At 43.9% G+C, this 18,849-nt stretch overlaps 1 protein-coding gene across 2 annotated transcripts in view; it reads left to right on the plus strand.

Annotated features, from left to right (window-relative positions):
- aldh6a1 (aldehyde dehydrogenase 6 family, member A1) overlaps positions 1–18,849 on the plus strand; it is a 38,569-nt gene that overhangs the window by 13,409 nt on the left and 6,311 nt on the right. For both annotated transcript variants that reach the window (XM_072493561.1, XM_072493560.1), the window contains exons 2-11: positions 459–500; positions 2,675–2,749; positions 3,729–3,890; positions 4,519–4,597; positions 7,460–7,762; positions 8,787–8,908; positions 10,209–10,398; positions 11,442–11,623; positions 14,853–15,032; positions 16,210–16,308. In XM_072493561.1, coding sequence (XP_072349662.1) covers positions 459–500; positions 2,675–2,749; positions 3,729–3,890; positions 4,519–4,597; positions 7,460–7,762; positions 8,787–8,908; positions 10,209–10,398; positions 11,442–11,623; positions 14,853–15,032; positions 16,210–16,308 — 1,434 coding nt within the window. The remainder of the gene's footprint in view (positions 1–458; positions 501–2,674; positions 2,750–3,728; positions 3,891–4,518; positions 4,598–7,459; positions 7,763–8,786; positions 8,909–10,208; positions 10,399–11,441; positions 11,624–14,852; positions 15,033–16,209; positions 16,309–18,849) is intronic.

Below are 18,849 nucleotides of genomic sequence, written 5' to 3' on the forward strand. Positions count from 1 at the left end.
ACTTGAGCATATTTACTTCAAGTAAATGTCTGCATGTCTTTCACACCTCGCTCCTTTGATGTCCATAACTTTGTAGATACTCGCCCCATCCTCCCCGCTTAATTAAAGTCGTCTCACACAAGTTCTCACAGCCATCACAAGCCTGCTTCACACAATACCATAGTAGACCCCCAAAATATTTTTTTCAAAACCAGGGAATATGGGGGGGGGGGGGGGGATGATGGAGAAGAATCTTAAGCACGTAGGGCAATTAATCTAAATTAAAATGGAGAAAAGATTGAAACTAGCTCCAAAAAGAAAGAAGCTAGGCTGGGAGGGAGTGGGAACTGGTCCACCATGAGTTTGAGATGGGCAGTATAAAGATTGGAAATCCAGACATTTCTATGCAGCTGAAACAGTGAAGGGGAGTTTTTGCGTTGTCAAGATACATAAATGTTCTTTTCTGCTTTGCGTTTCAGATTGTTCCACCGTTGGGACGTATGTGCTATTCATCATCTGGGGTAAGTTTCAACTAGCTCCAACTGCCCTATAAAGTTTGTTGAAAGAAAATAATTGTTAAATTCTATCAAATTTCCGTTGTATTATCCTCATTGTCTGTTAAAAGTGATGTTAACTGTTCCAGTTATCTTGAATGCAGTTCCTGCCCCTGAACAATATTGTTAATGACTCTATGCTGCTCTGCTCCTCCTTGCTCATGGACAAGCTCGTTGTTTGTATAATTTCCTTGCTTTGCATTTTAGGTGGAGAGCAGACTTTGATTGAAAGTAACTAAAGTTTAATAAATGTTAATTTCTCACCCAAGTGACAAGGTTATTTGGTGAAGCGTTTTCAAGTAAGTGTAACAGTTTACCAATGAAGCAACTACTTGATGAATATTAGTGACACCTTTCCTTCCATTTTATTGAAATCTACATCGCTCCTCCAGTTCTAGTTTCCAGCATTTCCCAGCTGCGCCTACGTTGCAATGCCGTAACTGCTTCATGACTGGCATAGGAAATTTAGACCAAATCTGGAAACTCTTTGGAAAAGCATTTAGCACATAAAGTGCAGTTTATGAAAATCTGGGCATGTGAAAGATGTATAGGAAAACTGCAATAGAGTTTAGAAACTGAGCGAATTCGCAAAACAAACCCAGCTGGCAACAAGAAGGCTTTTTATTGATATATCAGAAGCAAGAAGATAGGGATGGGGCAGTTGAGGGCCAAGTTTGAGGTGGAGAGTGAGGGAACTTTAAATATTTTGGCTTAGTTTTCACAGTTGTCCTGTGCTATTGGCTTGAGCCCATTACCTTATTTAAAATCATAGAATAGTACCAAATGAGGCCATTCAGCCCTCTGATCTGTACAGCTCATTCAAAGAGCAATTTAGTCAGTCCCACTTCTGGCTCTTTCACCATAGCCTTGCAATTTTTTCACGCTCACGTATATTTAAAAGAAAGTTAGCTTCTGCTTGGTGGAATTTGTATTTGCTCCAATTTTCTGTTGGTGTTTTCCCTATCTTGCCCTTCACTTTCTCGCTTGATGGACTGAAGGGCCACTTTCGGTGCTGTAAAACTTGACTCCATGACTCTTTCACACGCCCATGACTCTTTCACACGCACAGTCTTAAAGTATTACATTTAAATAATTCTGTTCAGTGCATCTGGCATATTTTTTCCCTGCCGAACTCTGCTGTTGCAGTACAATTACTTGGTCATGTTCAAAACTGTCTTTGCACTCCATTGCAAGTACTCTTGGCAGTCTTCCATCTCATGAGACAATGGTTTGCGCCATGGTGGTCAACTATGTTAAACATCACCTGTTCTGACATGGCAGTGTCTGCCACATTTGCTGAAGAGGAAGACTGGGTGAAAAGGTGCAGGTGCTGGCCTGTTTACTCTGGACTTTTGTCTTGGCTATCTGAGCTTCCTATTTCACCTCTCCAGTCAACCTCTAGATGTTGCTGCCGTCAGCGACTGCCTCCTAGTTATCTGTGTCAATATCTGCTACCTTCATATCTCGCATGCAGGTATCCTTGTAAAAGAGTCATGGATGTCCAGTGGTTGTGACCCATCTCATCATACAGAAGATCTTTGGATGAATGCAGGCCATTGAATGGATAGTTATAGTAAATGGGGAGTTTGTACAAAGTGCCCTGTGCTATAATAATGGAAAATCTCATTCACTGTATATGTTCCATTTCAAGAATTGGAAAATGGCCAGGCTTTTTTATGGGTGTGCGTGGATTGCTAAATTACTTCAATCCTTGATTCTCACATGCAACTTCCCTTCGACTGGATCAGCCATTCCTGAGTAATCCGTTAGCAAATTCATTTGGGACTAATTGTACTTGGTTAAATAAGGGCCCCTCTTCACAAATCATAGAATCCGCCAAGATGACTGACTTTTGGTGAAAAAGACATTCTGGTGAAAAACTAAACCATTTTCTGTTTTTCTTTAAACTGGACCATTTCAAGTTGCCTACAGTTAAAAAGGTTTTCAAGCAATTTGTACCTTTGGTGTAGATTCCATGAAATGTATGTTGAAATTGTCGGCAATAGGATTCTGCTGTCTGCAATTTTAAAATATTTTAAATAGTGTTTGTTATTTCCCCAGTCCACTGATTTTAATCGAGTCAGGTCAAGTGTATCTGTATTTTGCTGTCTAGTTGCATTCTGCCCCATTTTGTTTTGCAGCCAACAACAAAATTATTTATTGATGGGAAGTTTATTGAATCAAACACTTCAGAATGGATTGACATCCACAACCCTGTAAGTCTTCTGTTTTTATATTGATTTTTACATGAAAAATCTAGCTGACTGAATTATAGAACATGTAGCTGAATAGCCCACACAGGTTATTGGGCCTGGAAACATGGTGCTGAGGCATTACTGTGTTTGTGTATATGCTGTGAAATTTTTCTCTTATTTCGTTTTTAAAGGTGACATCGAAACAAACCTGTTGGACTTTAACCTGGTGTTGTAAGACTTCGTACTTAGTTTTTAAAAGTAAAGTTAGATTTTGAAATATCCATGGAGCACAAGGTGAAATTGGTAAAACATGTAGGAACAATATGTTAATCAGCAGAGACGACTGGTCTGTTGGAGGACCAAAAAAAGACACTGGAAAAGTGGCAGGCTTTTTCATGGGTGTGCATGGATTGTTAAAAATATTTTTTTAAACTCTCTCAACTGAGATGAGAAGCAAAGGAGTTTCTGCCTGGTGTTTCCCTGTTCAAGCAGAGATGCAAGTCCAGGGAGTTTGTCTTCATGCTTTACAGCAGAGCGCCTCACAGTGCTATAATTGAATCATTTTGTAATTTCTTTGAATTAAGTTGTATGAAAATTGCAGTTATGTATTGACAGTTCAGGGCAGCACAATGGCACGGTGGTTAGCACTGCTGCCTCACGGTGCCGAGGTCCCAGGTTCGATCCTGGCCCTGGGTCACTGTGCAACTTCACACGGACATTCTCCCAGTTTTTGCATGGGTTTCGCCACCACAACCTAAAAGATGTGCAGGGTAGGTGGTTTAGCCATGCTAAAAATTGCCCCTTAATTAGAAAAAATGAATTGGGTACTCTAAATTTATTTTAAAAAAGAGAAAAAAAATGTATTGACAGTTCAAACATTTAAACAGGATAAAAACCAAAATTTTGTGCTTCACATTTTTCATTTTCTGAAGTCTGCTTCTGCTTATAATGGACATTCTGGGATAATTTTCCGCCTATTTCTGACCGTACTATTTTCTAGGCAACAAATGAGGTGATTAGCAAAGTCCCAAAGACCACTCAGGAGGAGATGCTTGCTGCTGTGAACTCCTGTCAGCGTGCTTACCCCTCATGGTCAGAGACATCGGTATTGAGTCGGCAACAGATTTTTCTAAAGTACCAGCAACTCATCAAAGACAATATGGTAAGTCATACAGCACATGCGATAATTAATATTTGGGAAAGCCTTCAATATGATGGAGGGTGATGGGATTGGGAGAATCCTGTGAACAGGCAAATGGACTCTGGAAGCACAGAATTATTTGCAAATCTTCCTCATATTTACTAGTCCCTTTACTGAGAGAGTTCACAAATTCTGTTTTGAAGGGAAGATTGTCTCCGACTTGCTGATTTTTCCAGGAAGGTGCAGGTCTGAAGATGCTTAGAGCTGCTTAAGAACAAGCCAAAAATACCTAGGGGCTAATGTTAACCCCTTCCATGTGCGAGAATCTCGCACCCCATCAGATTTTTGCCTTTTCTTTCCTTCTCACTGGGAAAGTATTTGTCTTCCCCTCGCCATTTTCCTGTAGCAGTGCTGTGGAGCGCCTAGTGTTTCATATCCTGGGCTAATCCCTCATCTCTCTATTCCCTGGCTGTGTGTTGTCTCTTCTGATAATCTATTCCCTGGCAGAGTGTTGTCTCTTCTGATAATCACTTAGTTTTTTTGGCACCATAGTTTTAATAATTTCTAACTTAACCTTGGCTCTCTCTCTCTCTCTCTCTCCCCTCCCAAAATAAGTTAAAACAAGTCTTTTTAAAAAATTTATTAACAGGCTGAAATTGCCAAGCTCATCACAAAAGAGCAAGGAAAAACCTTGGCGGATGCTGAAGGAGATGTTTTCAGAGGCTTGCGTGAGTAACGTGTAGAGTCTGAAGTAAATGTATATCAATGATTTCCTGCTGAAATTTTAAGCTCCATAAGTTTCACTTGTATAGTTACAGACGAGGAAGGGGTGTTATTTGACCCACTCCATCATAATATGTGGTGCCCTTCCCTCCAAATCTGTGACAAGCATCTTGAATGATTCCAGAATCCTCTCATATTTGCTAAATAATTTTTCCTCCATCTTTTTGTGCCTTATTTTATGAAGAATGTCAAAATTGTCTATTCTGGTTATTTCTCTTTTACTTATTTTGCTTTTAAAACTCCAATGACTCGATAAAAAAATTTTTTTTTAAATGTGGAGGCTTGACTTCCAGCGACGGCTACATGGTTAGCAGTCGCACACAAGGTGGCTCCCGCCAGGGTACTTTGTTTTTGTCCCTTTTTGCCCTGTTTATGAGTGATTTTTTTCCCCTTTTGTTTTGGGAGGAAATTGGTGATATTTGATGGAATGAGTCCTATCCAGTAAATATAACACAAGGCGGAAGTCGAGCATGGATCGTCGTCAGGCTCAAAAGTTCCTCGAGCCTCAGCAGAGGGGACATGGTGGAGGGGTCTGCTGTGTCGTTGGCCCCTCGGTGGCTGACTGAGATGTTGGTTAACTTCTTGACCAATAAATTTAAGAAGCAGGCGGCAAACGGTAACTGAGGATCTGGAAAAGGCAATGGAGAGGGCTTTGGCCCAAATTTGGGTGTCCATGGGCAAGATGGATTGACGAATAGAGGGGCAAGGGACGGCAATACAGAAGTTGGGGGTGGTGCTTTCGGACCATAGTAGTCGGATTGTCTCCCTGGAGGCAGAGATGGCATTGTTGGCTGAGGAGCCTAGAGTGCTTAAGGGCAAGATTGAGAACCGCTCCAGTTCCCAAACCTTAAGAATCGTTGGGCTGCCAGAGGGCCTGGAGTGCTCAAATTTCATGGAATATGCGTCTAAGATGTTTGAAAAGTTGATGGGCGAGGGGATCTTTTGGATCAGTCGCTGAGGCAGAAGGCCAGATCTAGGGAGCCATCATGGTCAGATTTCATTGTTAATTGGATAAGGGGCGGGTTCTGAGGTGGGCGAAGGACCATCAAGACTGTAGATGGGAGGGCCATGCCACAGAATATACCAAGATGTTGGGGCAGAAGGCATGCAGCATTTAATAAGCCCACGGCAGGAGTGCCTCCAGCAATGAGTGTCCTGGTTTCTGGGTGAATGTCGTCGTCTCTTTTTGAAGGAAGTTTCTGATTTGTCTGTATCTTAGCTCGTTTGCCCATGAGTTCCCCCGGGGTCGCTACTTTGTCGTCTGTGTACAGGTCCCCTACCATCAGTGTCTCTTCGTCCTGTCCCCACCTTTTTGATGGAGGCATCCATTGTTGCAGGGATGAATCTGTGGTTTTTGCACATGCGGGGCCATGTTGGACATTGCGGTCAGACCGAAGTAGTGCCACGTTCTCAGCGTGACCACTACGACTGGGCTTTTTGAGTATCTGACTGGGGGGAATGGGAATGCGACCCAGGCCAGTGCTCTGAGGGACGTCCCTGTACAGGAACTCTCCTCCATCTTGACCCATTCCGTCTCCGGTTCATTGATCCATCCCTGTACCCTTTCTGCGGTGGCAGCCTAGTGGTAGAATTGGAGGTTCGGGAGGGCCAGGCCGCCCATGTTTCTCCATCTCTGTAGAACCGTTTTCCTGATCTTCGGGCTCTTTTCTCCCCATCTAAACGCCATAATTAATTTGTCCCCTTGAGTGAAGAAGGTCTTGGGGCTGAAGATTTGGGAGGGTTTGAACAGGAAAAGGAACCTGGGCAGCATGTTAGTCCCACCTCCTGTAGGTCCCTTTTTACCTCCTCCACCAGACTTGTTAGGTTCCATTTGTGGATCCATGTCCAGTTGTAGCCTATTTCGACCCCCAGGTATCGAACTTTGGTCTGGGCCACTTTGAACGGCAACTTCCCCAGCTCTGGTTCTCTCCCCTGCAGGTTCACAGGGAAGACTTTGCTCTTGCTCGGGTTAGATTTGTAACCTGAGACGGTTCTGAACTCCCTTAGGAGATCCATCATTCTCCCCCCCCCCCCCCCCCCCCCCCCCATGCTGGCTAGGGAGTTTGAGATGTAGAAGAGCAGGTCATCCGCATAAAGTGAGACTCTATGCTCTGTGTCTCCCCTTTGGATCCCCCTCCACCCCTTCGCTGATGTAAGAGCAATTTCCAATGGCTCAATTGCCAGGGCATCCCTGCCTTGTGCCTCTGTGCATTCTGGGTCTTTTTTGATTAAATGTCAGGGATTTGGGCATTCAGTTGGAACCATGCCCATTGGTGGCCATTTCTGGAGTATCGGACCGGCCAGTGCTGCAGATGCCCAAGCCTTCACTAATAGTACGGAGGTGAATTCTGCTTAGGTGGAGGTCCCCGATGCCACCAAAGGCCTCTGCTTAGTTGGGAGGCCTGATGGAATTTGCACCTTGAGAAGATCCACCAAAGGCCTCGGCTTAGTTGGGAGGCCTGATGGAATTTGCACCTTGAGAAGATCAAGTATACCATGAGGGGATCGGTGGATGGGTTCTATTTGAGGTGGCAACCCTTCATCTATTTTTTTCAGGGAACTGATTACTGTTTGGGGGGTGTTGGCTTTTTATATTTAATTACGGTTTTGATTTCTCTTGAAGGGGGGGGAGGGGGCTGGACGATTGAGTAGGCATTTGGTATAGTACGGGGTTTGGATTTGTTGTGTTTTTTTAAATAATGAAAATCTTGTTTAAATAGAAATATATATCTTTTTTTTAAAACGTGGAGGCTTCAATTTGTCCTCCGTTGTAATACTTGGTGATATCTTTGCTTTTATCCCTACAGAGGTTGTTGAACATACTTGCAGTATCACATCGCTAATGCTGGGTGAGACCTTGCCCTCCATCAGCAAAGATATGGACACCTTTACTTACCGTCTGCCGATAGGAGTGTGTGCTGGCATCACTCCTTTTAATTTCCCAGCCATGATTCCACTCTGGATGTACCCTATGGCAATGGTGTGCGGGAACACCTTCCTGCTCAAACCTTCGGAGCGTGTGCCGGGAGCAGCCATGTTGCTGGCCAAGTTGTTTCAGGACGCAGGAGCTCCAGATGGAACCCTTAATATTATCCATGGGCAACATGATGGTAGGAAATTCAACATTCCTGTAAATCTGAAGTTGGCCTGTGCCAATCCCTAAACATACTCCAACACCTATCTAAGCTCTACAACAGTCTTGGTAAATAATTATGACATTGAAAGTCTTCATTGCTAGGGGTTCTAAGTGAAGTGAGTGAGGTTGGCCGTGAATCTAACATGAATTCCCTTTGCAGTTCACCACCACAGATCTACCACTAATTTAGTTTCTTGTGGTTGGAATTGACCCTAGAGTGTGGATTAGTCATATGAAAATTTGGTATATTTGTTTTGATGGCCACAGCATGTCTTTTTGAATGACCTGTTGTTCTCCAAATTATTTTGAGCTTCCACTCGCGTTAAAGGAATTTGGACCATACTTGGGCTTTTAGACGGTACAGATACCGTGAAGTCCTTCATTTCCTTGTCTGGCACATGAAGAACTTCTCTTTGAGAATCTTAATACATAATTTTTTTTTTTTAATTAAAAAAAAAATTTAGTGTACCCAACTCATTTTTGTCCAATTAAGGGGCAATTTAGCGTGGCCAATCCACCTAGTCTGCACATCTTTGGGTTGTGGGGGCGAAACCCACGCAAACACGGGGAGAATATGAAAACTCCACACGGACAGTGACCCAGAGCCGGGATCGAACCTGGGACCTCGGCACCGTGAGGCTGCAGGGCTAACCCATTGCGCCACCGTGCTGTTAATACATATTTTTAAAATTCCCTCGAACGCTGCCTGTGATTTTTCACTCGTTATTTTGTGTAGAGAGGGGGAAAAATGGCACTTTATTTACGGCACTTAAGTTAGCTTTAAATATCATGTTTAGCTATATGGGGTAATGAATTATTGCTGATTTTCTTCATATAGGATGTGCTCATTTGAGACACAAGGCCAAAAAAAAGTAATACCTTTGGGTTGTTCTGTTTCTCAATCAACCTCCTGACCCCTGTTCTTGTGTTGCCTCTAGACTGTAGACTGCAAAAATGGAGAACAATGTAACGCCATTTATTTTTTACTTTTTCTATAGCTGTAAACTTCATTTGTGACCATCCTGCTATAAAGGCTATCAGCTTTGTTGGTTCCAATCAAGCAGGAGAGTACATCTACACAAGAGGTTCCAAAAATGGCAAGAGAGTCCAATCAAACATGGTGAATATCCTTATCATTCTCCTGCACGTAGCCAGTTTTAATGGTTCTCTTGGAGCAGCTAGGTCAAGTACAAAATTTGCTTCTGCAACCCCCCTCCCCATTGTATTGAAACTTAATTTAATTGTTTTTCTTCCCTGCCCCACCCCCTTCCCCAGAGATGTTATAACTTTCCTTTCCTACGATTGTAAGTTTAAATTGTGCAGCCTCCACGTTTTACCAGCCTTCCATCCCTTACTCCAGCAACGTGATCCAGTTCTTGTATAGTTTATACCAAGGATGCTGATCTCTCTACCTTATTTGACGTAGTACCTGATTTGGCGTACTACCTGATTTGAGATCGAAAGAACAAGAAGGGTTATTTAATTCCTTTTAAAAATTAAAAATAAAAATTTGGTTTTCAATTTAATCTATAACGATCCTGGTAGTCACGGTGCCTTAACATGCCCCTATTGTCTTATAGTTTCATTGCCCGTTCAGTTGAATTAATGCCGATAATTGGGAGGCCCAGTCAATAGCATTGTATCACCTCACTTTTTTTTGCTGTTGCAGTGACAGAGGGTCAGTCATGCAAGACATCTTTCCTAAATTCACACCTGAAAGAGTTATGCCATATACTACTACTGTACATAAGCTAGTAAAGAGGCTGGAGAAAGGTGAGAAGATTATTGCAGAAAATTGCTAATGTAACAAAGTACCAGTGGGAAAGGCGGAGAATAGGACAGTTAGTAAATAGTTTGATTTTTTTTTTTTGGTGCTCTTGGGAGATCATGCTAGGTATTTACTTCCCGCAGCGATGGTCCTTTACCTTCTACTGTGTTGCTGAGTTCCAGTTCTCTGTTGTGGTCGGGCTGCCAAGCACAGGTCTTGTGGTTGGGGAGAGAAAAGAGAGAATCACAAGAAACATGATCCCTAGACTGTGCAAGCATCTAACCCGAGCAGTATGGGCAATGGTCTGCGCATATATGATCTAGCCACTTCTGACTTGGGGGAGATCATAATTTTCTCCTGGTAAAATGCAAGTCCTACTCCAAATTGTAGCTGGCAGGAGAACAAACCTTTACCATCACCATATGGTAGTGCAGAAGAGGTTATTCTGTATGAAAGCATTGTTTTCCTAGTTATACTAATTAGTGTACTAGGAGTTCAACCTTCCAGTTCCTGTCTGTGCTGTGAAGGTTTTAAAAAGAGATTTCTGCCTCCAATTACTATAGTGGTTTGAGCATGATTTTTGCCATGTAGCCCTTGGAGAATACAGAAGAAGTACCTTCATTTCACTTTCCTTTATCTGAATTCCTTGTAGGGTGCTAAGAACCACGGTGTCGTGATGCCGGATGCCAACAAGGAGAACACTCTGAATCAGCTTACTGGAGCAGCTTTTGGTGCAGCTGGACAGCGTTGCATGGCTCTGTCGACTGCTGTCCTGGTTGGGAAAGCTAGAAATTGGCTGCCTGAGCTGGTGGAAAGGGCAAAGAAACTGCGAGTCAATGCAGGTGCGATTGTGCTTTCAATGCAATGGAACAAAGAGAAATTTGATGGAAAAGTGAAAGTAGCCCTGTGCGGTCCCAGAGCCAAGATGTGGAATGCAGAATGGACCGCAAGGCCTCTTGCAGTCACGTTTTTGTTCTCTATAGTTGCAATCATATGAAACAGACTTTTCAGAGTAAATATAAAGCATGTCCTCCCACCACCAAGATTGAGGGGTCAGAATTGGCATTTTTGTCAGTCCTTAGTGGACCAGAGTTTTAACCCAAAGGCACTGAAGAAATACCAGAAACACCCCTAATCATGAACTGGTCCAAAATGATTTTTCTGAAATTTACCTTTTGCATTTTACCTTTTTCGCCTCGTAACCAAAATAGCTTAAAATTCTTCAGTGTGACAAAATGATCTTGTTGGGTGAACAATCTTATTAAATGTATACAAGCTAGCTAAATCCATTATTTCACTAATTAAGGTAATTAAACTTGTATTTGCTAGCCGTCCTTACCAGACTGTTGGCAATATTCTCTATTAGAGTTTGTGATAAGAGAGAGGAACAATGCAGAGGAACCTGCTTCATAGAATGTACAGTGCAGAAGGGGGCCATTCAGCCCACCTGGTCTGCACCAGCCCCTGGAAAAAGCACCCCATGCCTTCACCCTATCCCCATAACCCAGTAACCCCACCCAACCTTTTGGAAAATAAGGGACAATTTAGCATGGCCAGTCCACCCAATATGCACATCTTTGGACTATGGGAGGAAACTTGAGCACCCGGAGGAAACCCACGCAGACACAGGGAGAAAGTGCAAACTCCACACAGTCACCAGAGGCTGGAATTAAACCTGGGGCCCTGGAGCTGTGAGGCACCAGAGCTAAGCACTGTGCCACCATGCTGCCACAAAATGCTTATTGTATGCTCTAATTTTATATGATCTAATTACATATGATCTAATTACAGCCTAACTGCTTACTCTAGATTCCTCTCGCATTATGTAAGGCAAAGGTGATTGGCTGATCGCATGTGTAATCTTTTGTTTTCTCCCTGATCCCAGGTGACCAGCCAGGCTCCGACCTTGGTCCTCTTGTCTCCCCTCAGGCAAAGACCCGCGTGTGTGATCTGGTCCAGAGCGGGGTGGAGGAGGGTGCCAAGTTGCTACTGGACGGCAGGAAGATCCAGGTGAAAGGATACGAAAATGGAAACTTTGTAGGGCCCACCATCCTTGCATCAGTAAAGGTGAAAATAACACGGATTTATTTATTTTTGCCAGTCATCATTTGGCTAAGATCAAGCTTTCAAGTGGTATCATTCTTTGCTGCTCAAAGTGGCCACGTGTCCAAGCCAGCTATCTCTCATGACAAAAGGCACAATGTAGCTGTGCAAATAGTTATTTGCATTAAAACAATTTGTGCGTATTTATTGGAAGTAACTCCAGGGATGCTTGTAGTTCCATGCATGTTCTGGGAATTGAGCTAATTTAGATGGGAGAAGATTTAATAATTAATTCATTTACCCAATTACTAGAACATTAACACCTCCGCTCTGTCCGCAAGCATGGTCCCAAGCTTTCGGCTGCCTGGATTTTAATTCGCCATCATTTCTGTCCTTGGCCTGCTGCAGTCTTCCAGTAAAGCTTGATGCAAGCTGGAGGAGCAGCATTTCATCTTGCGATTAGGCACTTTACAGCCTTTTGGACGTTCAAAGAGGGGGCAACAAGCAGAGTTTCACTCGATGCAGTTGGGGGAGTCCCGAGGATACAAAAAGTCACCTTGCAGAGTGGGTAACACGTGGGAGGCCTGGCCCTGCCGAACCTCCTCTTCTACCAGTGAGCGGGAAACGCAATGGATGAGGGGGTGGCTGAAAGAGACGGAATGGGTCCAAATGGAAGAGGCCTCCTGCACAGGGATGTTTCTCCAGGCACTGGCCACCACTTCACTCCCCGCCCCGCCCATACATCAACACACTCAAGGAACCCTGTGGTAGCAGCCACATTAAAGACCTGGAACCAGTTCAAGCGCCACTTCAAACTTGGTAGTATCTCTATGGAGGCCCCCATCTCCTGTGCCTATTCGGATACACAGGGAGAATTCAGAATGTCCAATTCACCTAACGAGCATGTCTTTTGGGACTTGTGGGAGGAAACCGGAACGCCCAGAGGAAACCCATGCAGACACTGGGAGAAAGTGCAGACTCCACAGACAGTGACCCAAGCGAGAAATAGAATCCGGGACCCTGGTACTGTGAAGCAACAGTGCTAACCACTGTCTTACTGTGTAGTGCTGGACTGGTTGAGTGGAGACCAATGTGGCGATATATATAGACGACTCGAGACCAGGACCCCACTGGACGAAATGCGACGGAAATGGAGGGAGGAACTGGGTGTGGAGATAGGGGGAGGACTCTGGAGGTATAGAACAGGGTCAACTCCGACTCCTCATGCGCAGGGCAAAGCCGAGTGCAGCTCAACCTGCTGCACAGAATGTACCTAACCAGGTCACCGATCAGCAGATTTATCCCGGAGGTGGAGGACCAGTGCAAGCGTTGCCGGGCTGGCCCGGCCAATCATACCCACAGGTTCTGGTCCTGCTACAAACTTGACCGGTTCTGGACAGCATTCTTCAAGGCCGTGTACAGTGGTTGTGGGAGTTAAACTGGAACCGTCGCCCATTTGTGGCAGTTATCGGGGTGTCTGAGCATCCAGACCTCTTCACACGGAATAGAGCAGACGTCCTGGCCTTCACCTCTCTGATCACCCAGCGGAGACTTCTGCTGGGATGGAAGTTGGCAGCACCTCCTAGAGTCTCAGAGCGTGAAAAGATAAAATTCTCAATCAGGGTTCCGAGGAGAGATTCTGTGACACGTGGAGACAGTTTGCCAACCTCTTCAAGGATCTATTCGTAGCCAGCAACTTTGGCGGGGGTGGGGGAAGATGCAGGCCCCTCTTGCATGTAAGCAGTACAGCCTCCCCCACCCTCGAAAATGTAAGCAGTACAGCCTCCCCCTGACTCTCCTCGTCACAATGAATGTAAATACAACATTCTATGTATATGGAAATGCGACCGTGGGGACTAGGGTCACCGACGTTGTGACAACCTGTAAATAATATGCCGTTACGATTGTTTTGACGATGCATTGGTGTGATTTTTTTTTTTTACGTATTTGTGAGGGACCTGTGACAAAAGTAATCCGGATTGGATGGAATGTGACCACAGATGGGGATAGTTGGAGGGTTGAAAGAGGGTGCGGTGATCTGTGTTAAGGTTCTTCTTTGAGTATATATTTCAAGGAAGAAGGCAAAGATTTCAATTTGACATAGTGACAGCTAAACTGAGATTGTAAAAATGGCGCCGAGGTCCCAGGTTCGATCCCAGCTCTGGTTCACTGTCTGTGTGGAGTTTGCACATTCTCCCTGTGTTTGCGTGGGTTTCACCCCCACAACCCAAAGATGTGCAGGGTAGGTGGATTTGCCACCCTAAATTGCTCCTTAATTGGAAAAAATGAATTGGATACTCTAAATTTATTTTTTTAAACTGAAATTGTAAAAGACTGCAGCACATAGATAAGCTATGTGGATGGGCAGATGGTGGCAGTGCAATTAAATATAGAGAACAGACAAAATAATACATCCTAAAAATAAGAGCATTAGCAGAATTCTTTAAGTGGTAAGATTTAAATGGTAAGATTTTTGTGTCCAAAATTGCCCTTAGTGTTGGGTGGGGTTGCTGGGTTATGGGAATAGGGTGGAGGTGTTGACCTTGGGTTGGGTGCTCTTTCCAAGAGCTGGGGCAGACTCGACGGGCCGAATGGCCTCCTTCTGCACTGTAAATTCTATGATTTTAAACAGAAATGAACAGAAGAAGAGCAGATTTACCAGGTGACAGACAAAGTTTTTTTAAAGGCAAATGGGCAATATATTTAAGAAACAAAAGCAAAAGAGCTGATGTTGAGCTTGTACAATCTTCAGTTAGGATGGTTGATGGAGTTTGTGTCCAGTCCGGCCATGTCTTTTGATTTTTTTCTTTTCCAGTAGGGACACGTGCAGTAGGGGTTCTATTTACGATGAGGAATCAAGATTATTGGGTAGGTTGACATGTTGAGGCTTTTTCACTGCAGCCTAAATAAATCTGACAAGGTTTTCAACATTCAGACTGATAATGAGGTAAATAGTTATGGATTTTTCCACATTAGGGTTAGGTGCTGAAAGGTACAAATTTAGTTTTCACAAAAAAAGAAGAGTACAAATATCTTCGCATTTTATTTATATTCTGAGTCGAATTCTTTGCCACAGCCTTTGAATCAGAATTGATAAATCATTTTAAAAGGGAGCAGGATAGTGTTTTTGTTTTTTTAAAGGAATATTTGCAGGCCAAGTAGAATTGGACAGGTCTGAGTATACTGCAAAGAGTACCAATAGCAAGTGTGCATCTTTGCAAAACCTGTATTGAGACTTTTTCTTTCTCCATAGCCTCAAATGAAGTGCTATACTGAAGAGATCTTCGGACCGGTCCTAGTTGTTCTTGAAGCAGAGACGCTAGATGAAGCTGTTGATATCATCAACCAAAATCCATATGGAAACGGCACTGCCATCTTCACCACCAACGGTGCCACAGCACGCAAATTCACACACCAGGTCGATGTGGGACAGGTGTGTTTTCAAACATAGCTCCACGTGTTTGCAAAATGGGTTAACACAGATTTATTTGAATTGGTCTCCAGGTCGATGATTTGACTGAGCTGGGTACACGTGTTAGTAGATAAATGTGTGATTTGCATTTTAATAACTGAGCAAGTGGTGCTATCATAATGACATGTTTCTGGACTATTGCCTGTGCTGTTCAAGTTGGTTTCTATAGAGCTGCTTGTGATGCCCAGCCATCTGTTTCTCTCTTCTACCAGTACAAATGTACATTCGTAGTCTTGCATTTGAGAGGAAACTAGAGCAATGAATGGTCAACATGTTAAACTTAAGCTGGCCAAGTTATTATAATAGAATTTCAGAACTTTGTTTTTCTATATGCAAGAAAATATTAAACAAAGATTAATTGTCTACTCCAGGCTCTTTAAATTATACTTTAAGGTCTAATGCTCCTCTGGTTTTATAGTGTAAGCTGCTGTGCTCCCATTTAATCAGTACAGTTTTAACTTGACTTTTACAATGAAATGTGTAATCTCCAAAATAACTGTCCTGTGCAGTTATGTTAAATGTCTATCACATAAGTGAAATGACAATTTAATTTATCTTCTCTTCCCAAGCAGAAAGGACAGGCTAACCTGAAATTAGGCCTGCACTAGAAATGTAAAGGCCAGCTGGCTTTCCTTTTGGGTAGCACAGTGGTTAGCTTTGATGCTTCACAGCGCCAAGTCCCCAGGTTCGATTCCTGGCTTCACTGTGCGGAGTCTGCGCGTTCTCCCTGTGTCTGCGTGGGTTTCCTCCAGGTGTTCCGGTTTCCTCCCACAAGTCCCCAAAGACGTGCTGTTAGGTGAATTGGACATTCCGAATTCTCCCTCGGTGTACCCGAACAGGCGCCTGAATGTGGCGACTAGGGGATTTTCACAGTAATTTCATTCCAGTGTTAATGTAAGTCTACTTGTGACAATTATTATTTTCTTAATTCTCCTATTTCCTCCTTTATCCAACTAACCATTCTCCCAACTTTCCAACAATGACATGTTTAAAGTGGCAACATGCCATGTTTGGAGTCTCGGACAGGAATTTGCATTGTGCTCCGTCAGACATGGTTGGTACCCGTTTTTTTGATATGATGCATCTGTTAGTACTTGGCCCAGTTTAGTAAATTGTGCCTTTTTTATATCCTTTTCAGATCGGAGTGAATGTGCCTATCCCAGTTCCATTGCCCATGTTCTCGTTTACTGGATCAAGAGGCTCATTCAGGGGTGATACCAACTTCTATGGCAAACAGGTTAGTCACTAAACCAGAGCAGGTTAGGCATCAGTAATATAAAGTTCACAGGATGTGTTTAGCCTGCTTCTCTTTGATGCAATAGGGTATTGAATCTTCCAACTCCCAACCTTCTGTAGCCCTGTTCCGTCTCTAATCCTGAGACCTGGGAAGTGCAGGTGCCCTCAGGAATGTTACTAGCGTGCCCACTCCAGTGAGGGACCAGGAGTTTACAGTGGCATCTCACCAGTAGATTTCACACCTAATCATTATGGTTGGAGAACTTTACATTTTTTATTCTGTGTAAAAGGTACAGCTACATGAAATTAAATGAAAATTGCTTATTGTCACAAGTAGGCTTCAAATGAAGTTACTGTGAAAAGCCCCTAGTCGCCACATTCCGGCACCTGTTCGGGGAGGCTGGTGCAGGAATTGAACCGTGCTGCTGGCCTGCCTTGGTCTGCTTTAAAAGCCAGCTATTTAGCCCAGTGTGCTAAACCAGCCCCAGTGTGCTAAACCAGTCCCACTTGCCCCAGTATTTCAGATGTACTTAAATGCTAGTGAAGTAGGGTTGCCAATTCTGGTTGGACATATTCCTGGAGGTTTCCTCCAATGGTCCCCTGTCTCCAACCGCCCTATCTCATGTCCATCATCGTGGAACGCTCTCTTTAAACCCCAATGGAAAGTGAGTGGACTCTGGAGCACCCAATTGGATTGTTCTTTAGTCAGTCAACAGCCTTTATTCTCATGTGTGGTAAATTTATAATGGATAGGAATGTTCAAAGAAAACGTTTTATTAAAAAAAAGTTATCCGCCTTCTGATTTTTCTGGTGAGTTGTGTCCCAGACGTTAATAACAAAGAACAAAAAAAATTACAGCCAGGAACAGGCCCTTCGGCCCTCCGAACTGCACCGATCCAGATCCTTTATCTAAACCTGTCGCCTATTTTCCAAGGATCTACTTCCCTCTGTTCCCCGCCCATTCATATATCTATCTAGATGCATCTTAAATGATGCTATCGTGCCCGCCTCTACCACCTCTGCTGGCAGAGCGTTCCAGGCACCCACCAGCCTCTGCGTAAGAAACTTTCTACACACATCTCCCTTAAACTTTCCCCCTCTCACCTTGAAATCGTGACCTCTTGTAATTGACACCCCCACTCTTGGGGGGAAAAAGCTTGTTGCTATCCACCCTGTCCATACCTCTCATAATTTTGTAGACCTCAATCAGGTCCCCCCTCAACCTCCGTCTCTCCAACGAAAACAATCCTAATCTACTCAACCTTTCTTCACAGCTAGCACCCTCCATACCAGGCAACATCCTGGTGAACCTCCTCTGCACCCTCTCTAAAGCATCCACATCCTTCTGGTAATGTGGCGACCAGAACTGCACGCAGTATTCCAAATGTGGCCTAACCAAAGTCCTATACAACTGTAACATGACCTGCCGACTCTTGTACTCAATACCCCGTCCGCTGAAGGCAAGCATGCTGTATGCCTTCTTGACCACTCTTATCAACCTGCGTTGCCACCTTCAGGGTACAATGGACCTGAACTCCCAGATCTCTCTGTACATCAATTTTCCCAGGACTCTTCCATTGACCGTAGAGTCCGCTCTTGAATTGGATCGTCCAAAATGCATCACCTCTCATTTGCCTGGATTGAACTCCATCTGCCATTTCTCTGCCCAACTCTCCAATCTATCATTATTTTGCTGTATTCTCGGACAGTACCCCTCGCTATCTGCAACTCCACCAATCTTCTGCAACTCCACCAATCTTAGTATCATCTGCAAACTTGCTAATCAGACCACCTATACCTTCGTCCAGATCATTTATGTATATCAAAAACAACAGTGGTCCAAGCACGGATCACTGTGGAACACCAATAGTCACCCTTCTCCATTTTGAGACACTCCCTTCCACCACTACTCTCTGTCTCCTGTTGCCCAGCCAGTTCTTTATCCATCTAGCTAGTAAACCCTGAACCCCATGCGACTTCACTTTTTCCGTCAACCTGCCATGGGAAACTTTATCAAACGCCTTACTGAAGTCCATGTATATGACCATCTACAGCCTTACCCTCATCAATTAACTTTGTCACTTCCTCAAAGAATTCTATTAGGTTTGTAAGACATGACCTTCCCTGCACAAAACCATGCTGCCTATCACTGATAAGTCTATTTTCTTCCAAATGTGAATAGATCCTATCTCAGTATCTTCTCCAACAGTTTGCCTACCACTGACATCAAGCTCACAGATCTATAATTCCCTGGATTATCCCTCCTACCCTTTTTAAACAAAGGGACAAAATTAGCAATTCTCCAGTCCTCCGGGAACTCACCCGTGCTCAAGGATGCTGCAAAGATGTCTGTTAAGGCCCCAGCTATTTTGTCCCTCACTTCCCTCAGTAACCTGGGATAGATCCCATCCGGACCTGGGGACTTGTCCACCTTAATGCCTTTTAGAATACCCAAAACTTCCCCCTTCCTTATGCCGACTTGACCTAGAGTATTTAAACATCCATCCCTAGCCTCAACATCCGTCATGTCACTCTCCTTGGT

Source organism: Scyliorhinus torazame, chromosome 2 (assembly GCF_047496885.1).
Source record: "Scyliorhinus torazame isolate Kashiwa2021f chromosome 2, sScyTor2.1, whole genome shotgun sequence".
In the NCBI taxonomy this organism is placed as follows: Eukaryota; Metazoa; Chordata; class Chondrichthyes; order Carcharhiniformes; family Scyliorhinidae; genus Scyliorhinus; species Scyliorhinus torazame.